General features: G+C 46.5%; 1 protein-coding gene across 2 annotated transcripts in view; it reads left to right on the plus strand.

Annotated features, from left to right (window-relative positions):
• Positions 1-19,058, plus strand: part of GMPR (guanosine monophosphate reductase) — a 45,632-nt gene extending 26,574 nt beyond the window's left edge. The window contains exons 8-9 of one of the 2 annotated variants that reach the window (XM_051609150.1): positions 6,521-6,680; positions 6,795-7,019. In XM_051609150.1, the coding sequence (XP_051465110.1) occupies positions 6,521-6,680; positions 6,795-6,840 (206 nt within the window). In that variant the 3' untranslated portion in view covers positions 6,841-7,019. Of the gene's footprint in view, positions 1-6,520; positions 6,681-6,794; positions 7,020-14,081 lie in introns of those variants that run through there. The other variant, XM_051609149.1, reaches the window with a different exon arrangement.
• Positions 19,059-19,123: the final 65 nt, after the last annotated feature.

Here is a 19,123-nt window from a genome sequence, read left to right on the forward strand (position 1 = left end):
TTCCCAGCTGCCTGCACAGAAACATGGCCCATGGAAAAGGCCCTTCTTCAACAAGAGTGTTTCCAGAAGTTAGAACAACAGGAAGCAACTTCAAAGTATTCAGAATGTTTTCCTTTGTGATGTTTATAGCTAGTCTGAAAGGTCCTTGTAATCTTTTGGGCTTAATGAGCAGAAGCTTGCTTAAAACCTGTAACAGGGCGGTTTCTGGCCTTGATGATTGTCAGGAGGTGCTGGGATTCACAATGGTATGTTTGAAGGCTAGCATGGGTTGTCCCTGGGACAGAGGAGCATCAGAAGGCTGAGGTTATACAGGCAGTATCTACTCTGACAGTAGGCCAGACAGATCAGTCTGACCTGTATGTCACAGGTACAGGGCTGGAACTGAGAGAGATTACCCTGAGGCAATAAACTTCCCGTATCTTGTTGTGTATAATTGAGGTGGACACACTGTCAACATCTGACTAGGTGTGCACTTGTCAAAGGTGGGTGGCAAAATAAGCTTCTAGATAACGTTATTACTGTTGATATTTACTGAATGCTATTGATTGGCTATGTGAAGCATGTAGAAGACAGTCTCTGTGCCCAGCATTTACAATCCAGAGTCTTGATAGTGATACTGAATAGTCTAGTACAGACCTCTGTACTTGATGAGAGCCTCTTGTGAGGGAGGAGTTAAATATATTGGATAGCAGAGACCAGGTACTAAAACACACAGATGTACAGTTTCACCTGGGGATGGAGGGCTGGACAAAGCATGGACAAGAGTTGCAAAGAGGACTTTTGATTAAAGTGATTATACCGGCTCCTTTTGGTGGATCATTATAAAGCAGTGACAGAGCAGCCATTTGAATAATAAAATGTGTAAGAGAGTCCCAGATGTGAAGACTAGCGTTGACAAATGGCTAGAGATGTGACTGGAGGAGGCAAGGGACATGGTTTAGTGGTGTGCTTGGTTGGCAGTGTGCTAGGTTAACAGTTGGACTTGATGATCTTAAAGGTATTTTCCAGCCAAAACAGTTCTATGAATCTGTAATTTCATGGGAAGAGGAGGAATACAGTGCATGGAGTGCAAGTGAAGAATTCTGAACCATGAAGAAAATGCTGAAAAGCTTTACAAGTGGAAGATGACTCTGTTGACTGGTGTCAAGAGTCAGAGGCAGACTGGGTATTTTGACAGAGGGGAAACAAAGTAGAAGCCTATTAAAAAAGGCAAGGAATAGAGAAGCACTGAAGGTGGGGACCAAAATGGCAGGAGTGACAGATATTTTGGGAGAGACTTGGAATTCTGGAACTGCTGGATGGGAACCTGGTATAGATTTGGTAAACTGAAGAAGTCTTTGCCGTCTGGGTATTGGAGATGATCATGGATAAGATGTGGGTTGATCACGAAAAAAAGAGGTGTTTTGATACAGGAATGAGAGAAAGCATGGGCTCTCTTGAGTGTTGGTGTAACTGCACCCTTGGAAAGGCTGATAACATGAACACATTTCTCAGAATGCCCCAGGGAGGCACTACTGTCTCCTTTTTTAAAGATGAGAAGTCAAAGCACAGAAATGCTAAGTTCAGTTGCCTGAGGTCACATATATTTTTGTGACACAGCCAGGAACAGAATGTGCCTTTTGAATCCTATGCCAGGATCTTTAACACAGTACTGCTGTTCCTTACAGTAGTGGTGAGAAGAGATACAGGAGCAGGGAAGGAGAAGGAAAGAAAAATCATGTGGAAAAATCAACTGGGGACATAACTGTTTCCAAAATATACCTGACAGATCATACTGGCTTTTTTTCATGTTTCCAGTAGCTCTGTGTGTGTACCTATTGTTGCAAAGGTTTGCTGGCTCAGCTGGAGCACAGGTGAGTGTTAATTCCAGGGTCTGCTGTGCTCCAGGCAAACTTACGCTGCATCTGCCTGGAGGGCTGCCCAGGCTCCAAATCCAGGCTGACTCCAGCTGAACTTGTGCAGAGCCAATCTGGTTATCAGTAACTTGTATTATCAGGCATACAAAAGCTAACTGAGGGATGCCATCCAGATCCAGCAGAAATGTCTGAGTGCTGCAAGATTGGGCTGGTGTCAGCACACATATTCTGTTAGAGCTTGAAAGAGAGGGCATTGTGAAATGTGATGAGCAAAACCAGCCCAGATGCAATGTAGGCCTCAAGAGGGAAGTCAGTGCATTGAAGTGGCATTGTGTAGAAACAGAACTGGTCTAGCAAACTCTCTGGGAGCTACTGGGATGCTTCTGTGCAACATAGCCCATCACATCCTGTATTACTTAGGGGGTTGTTGCCACATGTTCCCAGTCACCCACAACCTAAAATGATGGCACAATGCTCTCTGTACTTGAAAATGAAAGACCAGCTGGGTGTTGCAGACCTCACCAATGGTCATACAAAAAGCTGCACATAAGAGAGACCATGCTTAAAAAGACAGCCTTCTAGTTGGATGTTAACTGGTAGAAAAGTAGTGGAACAGACTTGAAACTTTCAGGCATCTTTGCAACACCAAAGCAGGGTGGAAAATTCTGGAGAGTATTGGAAAAGCATATTTGATATGGGCTTGTCGTTCCTGGAGCTTGCAGGGCAGCAAGCATGTGTCATTCCAGTGCTTAGACTTGCTGTGCTTGCTGTAACATAGCTCCTTTCTTCTGGAAGACCTTGATGAATTATGTTGTAGTATACAAAAGTTACTCAAGTTGGGTGAGTTTCAGTCCTGTAATTCAAACATACTTGTTTTCCTCCCAAAGTACCCAGTCAAAAGAAAAATAATAAATAGATACTTAAGTGCAAAGGAACCAAAATTCCATGATTCTGAAGTGTAGATTTAATGTGACTGTTTTGCATTAATAATTTGGAGGCTGTGAGACCCACAACCAGAGAAAGGACTAGAACTGGGGATCAGGAAATAGAATTGACAAGGCCAAGAGTCCAGAGTGTCCTTTGGCAGGCCTTTGACTTGTTCTTGGAAACCTTGACCCCTAATCCATCCCTCCTTCCTCACAATGTTTTCTTCCACCCATGAAGAAGACATCAACTAAATTTCCCAGGGTACTTACTTATTTTTTGCAAAGGTAGAGCAAGATTGTGCCAGGTAACCACAGGAGCTCCACACCAGTAATTGAGAATATCTTAAAGGATGAGTGTTCCCTTTGTTTTTGGCAGCTTAACGGTAGTATCATATGTGAGTCAAACTGAGGCTTTAAAACTCAGCCATCTAAAACAAGAGAGCTCAGGAAAAATCTGCCAGGTACCTGGCATGATCAGACACCTGAATGGGTGCCTGGCTTTAAGTAATGCTTGTGATGTGCTTAGCAGTTTCGCACAAGCCTTATTTTTAATATCCCTTTACTCTGGACATACTGTTCCTTTCAAACAACAACCAGGCAAGGGAGGTGAGGTCAACAGAGCAGCTGTGTGCTCTGCTCTTGGGCATTGCTGCTGGGTCTGCTCCTTGGCAAAGGGGTGGAGGGAGGGAGCTGGCTTTTATAAATCAGTGCACACTCCACAGTTGTCATGTACCCCAAAATAAAAATATTCCAAAATTCAGGTTTGTCTGCAGAGCTTTTAGACAGATGGCAGAAGTTGAGCGGATTTGATAATGATTTCACGTACTCTTCAGATTTTAAGATCCAGTGCTATTGTTTGGATAGTGACAGAGATCCAAGCAAATCGTAGTGCCAGACTTACCTAGGCTGAAATCTCCCCAGAGTTTGGATATGTTCATAATGTGGCAGGGTTAATTCAGGCTCATTGTCTATCTATGAAGTGAGGTTTGTAGCCCAGTTCTTTTGCCAGTTCTGGGAAGAAGCTGGGCAGAGGGGAGGCCTGTTCTGACACATACACATTGAATTTCTGAACAGGAAAATGCTTTGTTTCAGGGCTGGGTCACCACAGGCTCATAGAAGAGTAAAGCCAAACTTTTTCAAGCAAGACTAGATATGCCAGAGTATCACAAGAGGAACTGCTGGTGGAATAGTTCCAGCCCAGCTGGAAATATTGGAAATCACGGTAGAAAATCCAGATTGAGTCCAAAAACCTTCTTCCTGATCTTACTCCCAGTGGAATTGATTTCATTATTTGCAAAGCCAGGGGAGATAGAGAGACTGAACAGGCATGATTGAGTATTCAGTGTTGTTATTCAGTATCTGGAACATATTTAGGAGTTGTAGCTATTGAAGCTTAGCCCAGAGTTTTTAAACAAGAATCAAGTGCAGACCCATCCGTAGCTCTTTGACAAGGGATCACTCAGACCTGCACTGAACACATAGAGGTGATGGGCTTGAAAAATCCATCACTTAATTTAAAAATCTGCTTGATTTATGTCAGTGTCAGGAGTACAGTAGATTCACGACTATGCCTTCCTTTGCCATTTCTGTGAAGCCACTGAGGCGAGGAACACCAGAGTGAGGGATTGTGCTGCTGGACCCCTCCTGCAGCGGCTAAACTGCAACAAAATCCTCAGCAAAACTGCGGAAGAGAAGACAAGAGAAAGAGAAATGGAGAGAGTGGGAGGGAGTCTATCCCAGCCCCTGTCCCTAGGCAGGGAGTGAGAGCTTCTGGGGAGCAGCAGCTCTAACTCACCATGGGCAGAGGCAAACGGATGGCAGCCTGACCCCCCTCAGGTAGAAGAGCAGCCCCTGGGGAGCCCAGGAGCAGACAAACAGGGCCTGGCCCGGAGGTTTGTGCGGCAGTTCCCACAGGCAGGGCACATGGAGCAGGGAACTGGCCCCCTCTTGGCTGAAAGTAACAACTCAGCTAGTGATCGTCCTCCCCCCGAAAAGGACCTGGCCATGGTATCCACTCGGGGAAAAACCATTGCCAGGAGGACTGGCAAGCCAGACAGAGGTTCCTCTCAAGAATGCAGCTGTCCAGGTCTCTGGCTGCACAGAATGTGGTTTATCTTGATCTCAGTAAAGCGTTTGACGCTGTCTCCCACAGCATCCTGGTAGATGAACTGAGGAAGTGTGCTCTTGATGGTCAGGTAGGGAAGTGGTCATGAACTGGTTGAAAGGAAGAAGTCAGAGAGTTGTGGTCAGTGAGACAGAATCTCGTTGGAGGTCTGTGACTAGTGGAGTCCCTCAGGGGTCAGTACTGGGACTGGTACTGTTCAGTATTTTCATCAACAACCTGGATGAGGGAACAGAGTGTGCCCTCAGCAGGTTTGCTGATGACACTAAACTGGGAGGAGTGGCTGACACACCAGAAGGCTGTGCTGCCATCCCGCGAGACCTGGACAGGCTAGAGAGTTGGGCAGGGAGAAACTTGATGAAATTCAACAAGGGCAAGTGTAGAGTCTTGCATCTGGGGAAGAACAACCCCATGTACCAGTACAGGTTGGGGGCTGACCTGCTGGAGAGCAGTGCAGGAGAAAGGGACCTGGGGATCCTGGTGGACAGGAGGATGACCATGAGCCAGCAATGTGCCCTTGTGGCTAAGAAGGCCAGTGGCATCCTGGGGTGTATTAGAAAGGGTGTGGTTAGTAGGTCAAGAGAGGTTCTCCTCCCCCTCTATTCTGCCTTGGTGAGGCTGCATCCTGAATATTGTGTCCAGTTCTGGGCCCCTCAGTTCAAGAAGGACAGGGAACTGCTTGAAAGAGTCCAGTGCAGAGCCACAAAGCCACAAAGATGACGAAGGGAGTGGAACATCTCCTTTTTGAGGAAAGGCTGAGGGAGCTGGGTCTCTTTAGCTTGGAGAAGAGGAGGCTGAGGGGCGACCTCATCAATGTTTACAAATACATTAAGGGCGAGTGTCTGGAGTACAGAGCCAGCCTTTTTACAGTGATGTTCAGTGATAGGACAAGGGGCAATGGGTGCAAACTGGAACATAGGAGGTTCCAGGTAAACATCAGAAAAAACTTCTTCACTGTGAGAGTGACAGAGCCCTGGGACAGGCTGCCCAGAGAGGTTGTGGGGTCTCCTTCACTGGAGACATTCAAAACCCACCTGGACACATTCCTGTGTGATGTGCTCTGGGTGATCCTGCTCTGGCGGGGGGGTTGGACTAGATGATCTTTCGAGGTCCCTTCCAACCCCTAAGATTCTGTGATTTTGTGATTCACGATATGTTCTCATGCACGGTTTTTAGCCTAGAAGTGTCTTGAAGCAGGAGCTGTCCTCTTCTCTGTACAGCATTGAGCTCGACAGGTCCCAGCCCTGTGTTTAGGGCTTCTGAGTACTACAGTCACAATAGTAGTTAATAAGGAACTGTGCTCAGATACTATTATGAAGAAATGGGTTAAAAATTAATTTTAAAATAAAGTGTGGGGTGGAGTAGAATAACCTGTCTTTGTCATCACAATAGAAAAGGATTATTTCCATTTAAAATACCAGAGAAACACATTTCAGCATGTGTCAGTTCTTCAGTACAGCATTTCTTCCAAGTTTGCTGCATCTGTTGCAGGAGGGGACTCTCTGTACCAGACTATTTAGGGCTGGCTATTGTTTTTGGAGGCCACTATGTTCTTACTTGTCTTTCACCCTCTTTTCCCTTCCCTGCTTTCTTATGTATCACTTTGCTGATCATAGGAGCTGGTGCTGATTTTGTCATGCTTGGAGGAATGTTTGCAGGCCATGACCAGTGTGCTGGAGAGATTATGGAAAAGAATGGCAAGAAGGTGAAACTCTTCTATGGAATGAGCTCTGATACAGCCATGAAGAAGCATGCAGGAGGAGTTGCTGAATACAGGTATGAGTTCTACACAGGAGCAATTGCAGTGAGCCAGCCATCCAGTACTTTCTGGAGCAGAATTGTGCAAAAGGCATCTGTTGGAAACAGGCCTGTGCCTCTGTTCCCATTTAGGAAGCTGTTAACAACACTTACAGCAGCAGATCTGAGGGAGGAATGACATCAAGGAGAAGGAGCTGCAGGTGGCTAGCTGGGAGCAGCCGTCTTCACTCGATTGCAGCCATTGCAGTATGCTGTCACTGCAGCACTAGCTGCGTGGTCTGGGAAGTCATTTGGCACTGCTCTGACTTAAGTCTCACAGGGATGTGTATTAATTAAAGGCTGGAACATGGCATACTAGGCTGCAGTTTCTGGCCCTCTGCTTGTCTAGGTTGGATGTCCTGTTGGTGTATGGGTTCCCGGATGGTCCACATGCTCCCTTCTTTTTGCAAAAAGTGTGTGCCTGGTGAGCTGGCAAAGCTCAGCTGGGGTTTCCTCACTATGGAGCTGAGTTACAGCTGTCATACCAAGGAGTGCCCAGGACCTCTGAAGCACTCTCAGTCACAGGCAGTTTGCCACTTCTGAAGAGTTAAAATACACCATAAAAATGTGCACTAGTTCACCTAGCACTTTACAAAGTGGTGAGAGACAGCCTACTTCAGAGCATTTACACATCTCCTTTAGCCTATACCACAGAATCATAGAACAGTTTGGGGTAGAGGGGCCCTTTAAAGGTCATCTAGTTCAACTTCCTCCCCTTGTGATGAGCAGGGACATACTCAACTTTTATTCAGTTGGACATAGGGATGAGAGATGATAAAGTTAAGAGTTTTTTCAAGGGAAAAAAAAGGTTCTGATGAATTTTGGAAAGTTCCAAGGGCATTTGTTTTTTGCAGGGAAAAAAGAAAAGATAATTCTTGATAAGCAAATATACACAGTGAGTACTGTAGTTTGAAGAGAACATGTGCATCTTGGCAAATATTTAAATCCAGGATTTTTATGCATCTAATGGGATGAGAAGGAGACAGGGATAACTTTACCTTCTGCCTATGGAGGACGTATATGTCTTTCTTGAGTGGACTGTACACTTCTTACTTTACCAGAGCCCATGTTGCTCTTTCTGGGGCTCAGATCAGAAGCTATTGAGCAATGTGCAAGGGATTTATTTTTTTTTAATCACAGATGGGGCTATATCTGTACCAATTAAAAAAGCAATACTATCTGCAGGATATATTTGGCTATACTGAGGACAGCCAGTGTATTGCTTAGGGGAGCAACCCATGTGCCTGGCTTCCCACCTGGTTGACCTACAAGGCTCTTCTGGCACTGCAGGTTCAGTGTGCTTTTGTTTTCAAGCACAACAGTTTATTTGCAAAAGATAGAGCTACACAAGAGTCCATCTGCATCTGAGACAGTCCAAAGTGATGTACCAGAAAGATGGGCCACATGCTTCTGAGCTTTGATTCACTCTGGGCTCATATACAGTTCCCAGAAGCACTGTACAGTTGTTTGGGGGCTTATATTTGTCCCCCAGCAAATCTGCTTGTTATCAAAGCCTCTGAACAAATAGTCTGAGTGGACAGCACTAGTAATTATCTCATAATTTAAAAGTGGCAGCTGCTATTTACATACAGGAGCTGGCAGCCCTTTATCTGAACTATGGTAACTCTCAGTCCTTTGCTACCCTGTGCTTTTGTCAGCTGAAGTGTGGAAAAGGCCTGATGCTGGTCAGGCATGTAGTTAACGGCAGCTCCCTGAGAGATCACAGAGCAGCCCAAGCATGCTACACGGATCTCAGTGCAGCATAGTCATTTAGGGCCTGACCACCACAAAGCTGGTGAAAGTTGCAGGAGAAGTTTGAGAAAGCTTGCTGTACCAGTGGACCAAAGGACTATGGCAGCTGTCAAATTCTGCTTCGCTTAGGGAGGTGTGTGTGAGATCTGGCAAAAAAATTTATCACCAGCAGGAGAATTAATTGACACTGACCCCCTTAAAAATGAGATACAGTGCAACTATTTTGTCTCGTAGGAGAAAAGGATATACAGAAAATGCTGTATTTGGCTCAGTCTAGATAGATGCTTTCAATTCCTTGTGGCAATACTACACTGATTCTGTTTGATCCATAGCTGTATTTGGATTTGTATCCTGATTTTAGAGTCCCCTGGGGACTGAGTTCTGAAACTTTCTCAGCAACAAGGGAGCGGAAGCACAATCTGAAATTTTTAGTCCCTGTTGAGATACTGCTTTTTTGTGCCATTAATAGGTGGAGTCTCTGGTCTACTGCTAGTTACAGTAGGTCCAAACATTAAATCTGTAAGCCTTGGCTGTTAACTGTGAAGGAGATGGCTCTCATCTTGTTCACTTTGCAGCCATGATGCAAACTGGCTACCTGTATCAGCCTTGGTCTTGGTCTTGATTGGCCTGTGTCAGTATGATGAGTGTCATGGTGGTTTAAAAACAGCAACTGTTCAGTTTTCCAGCACCAAACATGTGCTGGGCATTGAAGGGATGATTTGAAATGGGGCAAGGCTTTGCTTTGAATTACTCTTACAGGAAAAGTTACAGGAAGTTTATAGACACTTAGTAGTTTAGCTAATGGCAAACTTGGACCAAAAGGGTTCTGAGTAAGCATTTGAAATGCTTACTCAGAACTTACTTTGAAATACCCCAAACAGGTCAAGTCAGTGGGGTTTCTTTCTATGCATTTAAAAAGCCCAGCTGTGAGTCTGTATCAGTGACCCCAGTAACCTGTTTTGTCTTTGAAAGAGCCTGAGCACTCACAGTGTTGTGTGCTCAGCCCCCTGCAGGATCAGACTGCTTGTCACTTCATCTCAAAATTACACACTTTGGCTGGAGAAACTGGGCCTCCAACAAACAGTTAAAATTGACAGGTAAAGTGAGATGACAGTAGCAGGGAGTTAAAAGCCATGAGAGTAATTGTTTTTGTAATGAATATGTGAAGTTGATCCCATTTAATTTTGTATGAAATCTGTGTACTTGGTTACATTACTTTTTGTGTCATTGATATATTGGTTTATTTTTACATTTTTACCTCCTTCCATGAGGAACATGGATGAGAGCTGGCAATTTCTGAAAAGAAATTTCTGAAGTGCTGGCATTTCCGAAAGGGAATTACTATGTTTCTTTTAAGGGAGGAAAGAAGTAAGGCAAGGAGGAACGGAGACTGCACACAGTGTTGTTCAGTTAGAGCCCATTTGCTTTTGTTAACCCTTTTGAGATTTCACAGGTTTTGTGTGTAAACACTGCAGTTCTGCTGTGGTCGCGCAGTGATTCCCAGCTACTGCTTAGCTGGGTTTTGGTACTTTATACTAACTGTAGGGTGGGATTTGGGCCACAGAGACAGACTAGCATCAGCAGCTGGCTGTTACTTACTTTTTCTGTATCCCAAATGATAGCCTGGAAGACCTGCCCCCAAATCGTGCCATTTATTAAATGTTCCACTTATAAGATTTTCTCATGCTGGTACAGCCTGACCACTTCATCACAACTTGGGTGTTGCTGGGCTGACAGAGGACCATCACACGTGCTTCACTCCATCCACCCTGTCAGGATCCCCTCCCACCGTGCACATCCCTCCATGCCAGCAGCAGGCTTCAGCTGGCCGGGTGTTATGGGGCACTGCAGATTGGACCCTGGGCAAAAACGCCTAAAGCAAGTAGTTGTCCCCTTTTAAAGACCACTCAGTGGCTAGTGAGAGACACAGAGTCTCTGCTGACAGCATCTGGACACACGTATCCCAGCTGCTGAGCGTCCCTGTCGCTGTGCCTTCACCTTTCCTTCCTGAGAAAGGGTTAGTTTCGGGTCGTAACTCTGGGAGAGGTGTCCGAGCTGCAGGTCCCTCAGCAGTTCCTGCTGACTGGTGTGTGCAGGTCTGCCAAGTGTGCCAGCTTTTGTGACACTCCTTGTAATCCATGCACGGCCTATGCACAGGGATTTGTTGCTAGCAAAACAGTCTCAACTTGGGGATTTTTTTTACTTAGTTTCATTTCTTGCCAACTAATGCAAACTTCTTATCACTGTTGTATAATTAAAAACCACATAAGTCTTCCCTTCTTCCCTTTCCTCCACCTTTTCCAGACTCCAATTAAGCCAGACACCTCTCTTTGCCCCACCATGTCTCAAGGCCCCTTACTTTCACCACAGGCCACACTCCATCTGTCCCAACTCTTTCAGTGAGGAAAGGGGTGGCACAGGATTTGCAGTCATGTGGGTAATGGTTTCTGTCTGCCACTCCTTCCTACTGTGCCTGCTCCATCGTGGATTGTCCACAGGCCACCGTCCCTTTGTGGCTGTCCCTGCTCTGGCATGGGTCATCCAGGGACTCTAGTCCCATCAAGAGTGCCCACCTTTAGTATGGAGCAGCTCCTTTTGAGAACACATCTCCAGCTGTATGTCCCTTCAGGCATGTCCAGGTGTGTCTCCTCTCCCAGTGGCTGCTGTGGTTTCTTAAATGCACTTGAGCAGATATGTCATGCACTCACCTGACTGGCTGATACTTTGTTGGCCTTGCACCATTTTCAGAGTCAGGTAGAATCATCTCTGTGACTGGCATGAAGCAGATAATTGCCTTCTACCTGACAAGTCACACCAGCAGCCCTTGCTACCCAAATTCTACTGTCTATGCCCAACACAACATATAACCAAGAGGGCCTCAACAGTTTCACTGACTCCTATCTGGGTTAACATCATCATCATCTGAATACTTGCTTCAGATTTTAGGACTTGTCCCTTCAAAACAGACAACAAAGAACATAACAGCAGTTCAGATTATTCACTCTGCTTTAGCATAAAAGCACATGATTAAGATTGTACAAACAAAAGTTAACACCACTGTTGAAAGGTACCAAAAGGGTCATGATATTAATACCTGTATGGTTTTATTTACATCCAGAAGGGTGGGTGTGTGTGAACAGTGTTCCCATGCCACTGCATGGTCCTTTCCCTGTTTGGGGAGTAAGATGACACAGCAAGCAGCTTTGCTTTCTTGGGGCTTGCTCCGCAGCCAGACCGACATTACTTGAGCTCTGGCCTTTTTGCTGGACTTGCAGTTGCTTAACTAACTGCTCTAGATTCCTGCCCCACTTCCATCTTACTCTTTTTCCTTCTGGAAAATCTGCAATTCTCAGCATGTAGGGTGGAAGCACAGAGAGTTTTGAGCCCTTTTTGACACTTCTTTTTCAAGGATGAACATGAAACTGGACTCTCAGCATATTCTGTGGAGCTCATCTCACATCTTTCTTCTAGCATGCTTCCACCAGTATGATATTGGTAGGTCACTTCTGGAACAATATGACAGCACAACAGCTTATCAGTTGATAACAGAGGAGCAGTAGCAACTGTCTAGCTGTCAGAGCTTTGAGGTTGTGACTTTAGTGTTCACCACTTCTGTAGGTTTTGGTCTCCAAAGCCAAAAGTGGCATCCCTAAGCTCCAGATTCCCAACCCCACCATAGCTACTGCAGTGGCATCTCCCAAGGGCAGTGGCTTTAAATGTCCCACATTTTTATAATGTGCTCTGAAAAAAGGACCACCAAGTGCTCACACTCTCAGGAGCAAAATTCCCATCTCTGCAGATCTGTTGAACTGGGGCTGCCTGTTTTCCACCAGCTCTCTGCTATCACAGCCCTGTAACCTATCCCCCAGATGATGCCCAAGCGTGAATTAACAGGGCAGTCATGTTTGAATGGATTGGGCATTCATGCATAAATGAATTGGACACTCATGCATGAACTGAATGGGCAATCATGAGTGAATGCAGTAAACTCTGCATTTCTTGCCCAATGCAGCATGCAGAGCTCTTCAGCCAGCAGGATCTGGTAGACAGAATTCACACTGGTTTCCTTAAATCCCAGATGTGCACTGTCTTTCACAGTCCTGCAGGAAGGTCCCCATAGGCCAGGCTGGATGTCCCAGCTTTGACTGGAGGGGGTGGACATGGCCAAAAATCAAGCTCTAGAATGGTATCGTTAGTGTTGTTTTGTGGGCCAGGCCTTTTCTTCCTGCTTGCACGGGAGCTAAAAAAAAAAAAGCCTGGGAAGTCCCATGAGCACAGGCCCTACAAGACACCACTGAAGCCCATGCAGTCTGCTAGGTGGCAGTGGTACAGGCCTTTTCCATTGACCAGTTATTAGAGTGCTTATTTAAGAGTTTCAAGAAAGAGTCAATTACTCATCAGATACGGGGAGATTAATTGTGATTCCTTATTCATATGGCACTTATTAACACTTCTCCTTTATTGTCTCCCTAGGGCTTTAACCTCACATTTAAACTAACAGAATGAAATATAGCCAGGCTCACACTGAAGTACCTCCACATACCAGCTGTTGCTGTTGTTAATGATTTGCAAATGGAGCCTCCAAACAGGCATGCCCTTTCTCTCTTGCACTATCCCCTGGACAACGTGTTTAGGGAGAAGTAAATAAACCACATTTAGAACAATGACAGATCCCTGCCTTGATTTCTGCCTCCATTCTGTAGGGGAGAAGGAGAGCAATCCCCTCTCACCTCTGCAGTTTTCTTGGACCCCCTCCCAAGGCCGGCCTAGTGTGCCATGCAGGACAAGCTTGTTCTAAAGCCTAGTGAGATCAGCTGGTGATGGGGGACCTCTGCTGCAGGTGGAACTGCTGAACATGAGGCTGAAGAAAGCTGAAGGGGAAGGAGTGAAAGTTACTTGCCTGGATTTTTCCATCGTGTAACTCTTCAGATGTGCTTTCAGGCACAGTGCAGTCTGTGCTGGCATACATTGATACTTGACCATATTCACAGCACTTTTATTTTTTTCTGGCCTTTTTGCCTGGCTCTGAACTGTTCTAGCTCACCTTTTAGCTTCAGGGAACAGCTCTGCAGTGGGTTTCTGTAGCAGGTATCGCACTCCATCTCTGTGGGCTCTGGAGAATCAGGCTGGTGGGAAACAGCTGGAGCATGTCCATCTGTGTCTGCTCAGTGACATGGGACAGAGCCCAGGGGCTGCAAAGCCTCTGTAGAGCTGGGATGAGTGGTGCCTGCTGAGCCCTGGCCCCAATATTTCTGTAAGCTGCCTGAGCCTGGCTGTTCCTTATGCCTTAAAGCTTGCAGCTCTCAAGGTCATGTGTAGTTTTTGATAAACCTGGAAGCTTTACTTGCTTGTAGGCAGATGGAGTGGAGGAAGGGGCAGATCTGTAAATACACTCATGGGATATTGGGGCATCTCTAAGATGCTTCTAGTTTGCAGTATTTGTGGTGAGGGGAGTTGAGGCATTTCAGTGCTTTGAGATCACCAAGTAGCAACAGGCAAGCAAGCAGTAAAGCTGGGGGAATATTAGTAAACTGCAGCATGCAGAGTATTAAGCTCCACATTGCTCCAGTAAACACACTATTCTGTTTTTCATCTAGACATAAATGCAGTAACCTATCTCTTCTGCAGGGCTTCGGAAGGCAAAACTGTGGAAGTTCCATACAGAGGGGATGTGGAACTCACCATCCTGGACATCCTTGGGGGGCTGCGCTCCACCTGCACCTATGTGGGAGCTGCCAAACTCAAGGAACTGAGCAGGAGAACAACATTTATCCGGGTCACGCAGCAACACAGTCAGGTCTTCTGTTAGCCAAGGACAGGGGGTCTGGAGAGAGGGGTGGGGGAGAGGAGCAGGAAGGGCTTCTGCTTTGTTTAGCTTTCTCCTCTGCGCTGTGTTAGTGGCAAACTCTCCTCTCTCTGAATGGCAGTGTCATAGCCATTGGAGGGGCTATGGCCGGGATTTGGAAGGGGAAGGTCGTGCTGTTAACACAGTACCATTGGTTCAAAATGCAATAGCCTCATCTTTTATTGTTGTGCCTATTTTATTTTTTAATCAACATTTCTTTACCTGTTTTTTCCCCTCTCTGATAAATAGCTGCTGAAACCTGAATTACCAAGGAACTGGCTTGTACAGACATGGCTGTTAGGCCTGCACACATACACACATTCCCTTTTTTAAGACTGACCTGTCAGCTACCACTGCTTCTGGCATCGCAGCCTCTAGAAATTGCAGGCTGGGAAAGAAAAAGATGCAAGGAATTACACGGAGAAATCCAAAATCGAATTATCTTAATCGTTGTTCTGGCAATAGAATGTATGTTTGTGGCACGGCTGCCAGCCTGCAGAATGTCAGAGGGGGATGGTGGATGAAGCCTGGCTACTAGTAACTTCTTACTGTGATGATAAAAATGCCAGACCTCTTGCACTCTTTAAGTTCACAGGGCTGGTACTGCTGTTTAATCTCCCTATTCAATGGCCTTGCCTCTTCAGAGAAGCTAGCATTGAATGTAGTAAACCTGTGCTGTCACCCCTGCCCCCATCTGTGGAGGTCATTCTGGAGAAAGCTGCTTAGAGCTTGCTTGCTTTTTCGTGCAATCAGTTATTGAATTACCTGTGTTCCTGCTTTTACCTCCTCTCTGTGAACAGATTTCTAAGGCATTGAAACTCAGCACTGGTAACCTCACTGAGGGGGGTGAGGGTTTCTGCCTGTTCCCCTGCTTGTTCATATCCATTTAGCAAAGATGTAAACATGCTGTGCTGTGCATTGTCTGTGGCCAGGTGAATGAGGCTGGAGGGATCAGATTCACTGGTGGTTATTTAGCACCACTCCTTTGCAGTCCTTGGCTCCATGAAAAGGAAGAGAGCTTTCAGCCCAATAGCCCAACTGCAAGGCACATTGTTAGGCTGAGACGGAGTTACAGCATTTGCTGTAAAGGCAGTAATGAATGTTTAAGACTCTGGGTAACACTTTAACAAAGTGTAATGTCCCACTAATTAATTGATAAATCAAAAAGAAATTTATTTGGAAATACACATCACATCCACGTGAATACCACAGCAGCTCATTATGATAAATGATGTAAAAGTGAGGACCAATGTATTAATAATGCTTGGCCACTTAATTTAAAGTGCTGCTGAGATCATAATACAGCAGATACTACTTCAGTACTTCACAGTCTTGCTTTCCCTTGCTGTAGGTATCTGTAGAAAGAGGCAGGCCATTTTAAAAGCAAACGAGTCATCTGTAGGAACAGGAAAGAAAAACTCCAGAATTAAACTGATATGCTGGGCTGCTCACAAAGCCATGCAGAAGGATTGGTACAATTGACCATGCTGAGGAGCAGACCTAGGCCACAGGCAGATCCCTGATCATGCTGGTGTGTTGTGCACATCAGAAAAAGCAGAGAGTATCTTCTTAGTAGCCTGGTGTTCTAAATGCCTTCCATGTAACATGCAGGACATCATTTTTATTTATGGTATGACCCTTTCCTCTGCTTTGGAGGTGAATACGGGCCTTAATTGTGAGCACAGTTTACGCATCTGCTGGCTTTAAGGACCATTTGTCCTGCCTGCGTACCATAAAGGAACCTGAATGCAGAAGAGGAGCAGACCCTGTGAATAAAGGACCTGATCTCTGTTCCCTCCAACCTGAAAGCATCACATAAAGGAGATGCCAGGCTTCTTTACCACCAACCACATACTGCTCTTCCCTGAGTACAGACAGCATTGCTACTCCTCATCAGTATGGCTGTAGGAGCTCACTGTTCCTTATGGGTATGATGTGAAGGGTAGGGGTGCAAAGGCAACCAAACACCTCCGTCAGGAGTGGGGTCAGACCATCAGGGTGCAGGCCTGACCACAGGTGTGTCTCCACACTCGTGCCTTCATACGTGGGAAGTGCAGCAGTCTGCTGGTCTCACGCCTACTCTCGCTAGTGCTTTTCTACTTTTTTTAGCTCCATTCCTAAATGGAATTCAAGAAATACATATACCTATAAAATATATATATATTTGTAAACATTTTTTTAAAAAGTCATATGCACATTGAACAGCTTCATGACATGTCTTCAGAACAGTTTATTTTCCAAAGGGCAGGTGCTGGGGTGGGGGAACCGTGTCTCCACAGGTGTGGCAACACTGCCAGCCAGGCCAGGGGCCACGCTGAAACCCCTTCCCCATTCACACATACCTCAGACTGACCAGTGACTAACAGGAAAGGATGGTTCGACTAATCTTAAGTTGTCCTGTGAATTCTCCAAGGCTGTGAATGACATTGACACTAAGAATAGCTCCTGATAAAAGTTTTGACTTACGGTACTTGGTTTTCTAAATAGCAGCTCTTACCATAATTTTGATAAGCAGTACTTTCCATTTTCTCCTTCTCTCTCCAAAGTGAGTGGGAGAGAGAAATCAGCTGCAGAAAGGCTGAGCTGGTGGCATGTCTGCATGTCATCCCATATTATATGTGAGGTTTGTTCAGGGATAACCCTCAATTATGTCAGTGCTCACCATTCTACGTGTCCGGCTCTCAGACAGGGTGTAAAATGTAAAAAGATATGAGCTTCAGCCCTCCTTTAACATCCAGTCCTGTGCTCTAGTAGCTGTCACTATCTTCACTTAGCCCGCAGATCCTGTGCCCTGCTCCATCCTGCTTCCACACTTGAACTGGAGCAGACAGGGAGCTGAGGGTGCCAGCAGGATGGTCGAGGCAGAGACCACAACCACTGACAAACGCCACGTGCCATTTATGGATCTACCTCACCTGCACATTTAACAGGGGTCTCTGTTACTTGGTGTCCCTCTGGGGACATGAAGTCTGTGAAATCTGTGAGTGCTTAGTGTTGGGTGATGCTGCATGACTGGGTCTTCCTTAACCCAACTCCATCCTGTCTAGGGAATGCTGTGAGTGTGTGAAGCTGCACTGTAGGCCAAGGTCATGCCTGCTTCCTCCTGTCAGGCAGCTGTCAAGCTGAGCACCTGAGAGCAACATTGGGGCAGTGCTGCGGTTTGGCCCGCTGGCTCGGCAGTGATTTAGTTTCACATACCGAAGACCTACAGGCAGGGATGCTGAAAAGGACAACCTTACATCATTAAAGCAATCCCCGCTGGGCCTGTCCATCTCTGGCTTCTTGAAACATAGGGACACTTAAAACACTCCCGCTGCTCCCAGTCATTCTGGTGTCTCTGTCCTGTGGCATGATTTGCATGGAACCCTCCAGGCCTGGCAGCCTGGCTTACCCCACCTCTCCCTGGGGAGGAAAGTTGTGGCACAGCAGCAGCCTTGCTCAGGCCCAGGGGATTGTGTGGCAGCTGTGGGCAGTGCACGTGCCTCATAGGCACGAGGCCTGCCTGTTGGAGGAGTGGGACATGAGTCCGTGTCCTGCCGGATGCAAAGCAAGCCACACAGGTCTCCTTTCTCTGAAAGAAACAAGTGCACACACCCACAGGTGCATGCCTGCCCTTCTCATCAGGGGCTGGCTCACTCCCATCAGGCATAGAGGAGGAGCTTCAGTTGTGCTCTTCTGTGCACCTGTCTTCTCACCTTAGGGCATGGCAGGGGCCTGTAGGGCCACCCTGTAAATATGAAGAGTTGTCAGCATTGGCAGGAGGAGCCTCTGCTTACATTTGGAGGAGCTTTTCCCTTAGAAAATGTGTCTGTGTCTTCCTTTCAGCTAGTCCAGGGAGAAAGGATGGTGGTGAGCAAGAAACGTAGCAGCACTTAGCCCACTGTGTTGGGACAGGGGGCTGATGTTTTCCAGTCCCAGACACGAGAGTTGGAAGCCTTTTCTGAACTCAAGCACTCCCTTAATTTATACCTATTGAGCTCCACTTGCTAGAACAGACTTGCTGCTACAGCTTTCTGCCAGTGTATGTACAGTGTTTGCCCATCATCACTGCCTCCCACCCCTGGGGATGTTGCTTTTTAGTCACTAGTATCAGTTTTACACCAAAAGCTCTTTGTTGGAGCCAGGAGGGTTTTTGCAAACAGTGGCAAGTTTGGCCTTGCTTGTGTGTAAGAGAGAAAAAAAAATAAATAAAAAGGAAGGAAAAAAATAAAGGAACTAAAAAAAAAAAAAAAGCCAAGGCCCAAGAACAGCAGTTTGCCTTCTGCAGCAGCCCGAGCCAGTGGGCAGGAGAGGGCCAGACCCTTCCCTGCAGGCTGGGAGTTGCCCCGGGGGCAGCTGGGCCCGAAACACGTCTGGGTGAGATGCTGGCCCAGCTCCGTGCCCCTAAACACAGCATGGACCACCCCCTGCAGCCTTCGCTTTGCTTGTGGACATTCAGATGTTCAAGGGAGCCCTCCAGCATTTAGTTGACATAGTGTTTGCTAGTTGAAGGTTTCGTACTTGCATACTTCAGAGTCCCAAACTCCCTGGCGTTGCCTGCGATCACTGCGAAGCGCTTCTGCCTACTCGGTCAAAAAGAGCTGATGAGTGTTGGATGTTTTCCTGCGGTGGCAGCGCTGCCTCCCCTCCTCACCTGTAGCAACCGCGTGTGCGCGGTGCCCGCCGCGCGCCCGGCACCGGCCTGCCAGCTGTTTTGGAAGTTGCAAATGGGAAGTTTTTGTTCTGCAATAAAGAGCTTCACTCTGATGGTCTGGAGAGGATTCTGTGGCCGTGGTGTGTTTCTCTGTCGCGGTGAACAAAAGCAAGTGCTCTAAAATGTGCTGCC

This window comes from Apus apus, chromosome 2 (assembly GCF_020740795.1).
Source record: "Apus apus isolate bApuApu2 chromosome 2, bApuApu2.pri.cur, whole genome shotgun sequence".
Lineage (NCBI taxonomy): Eukaryota > Metazoa > Chordata > Aves > Apodiformes > Apodidae > Apus > Apus apus.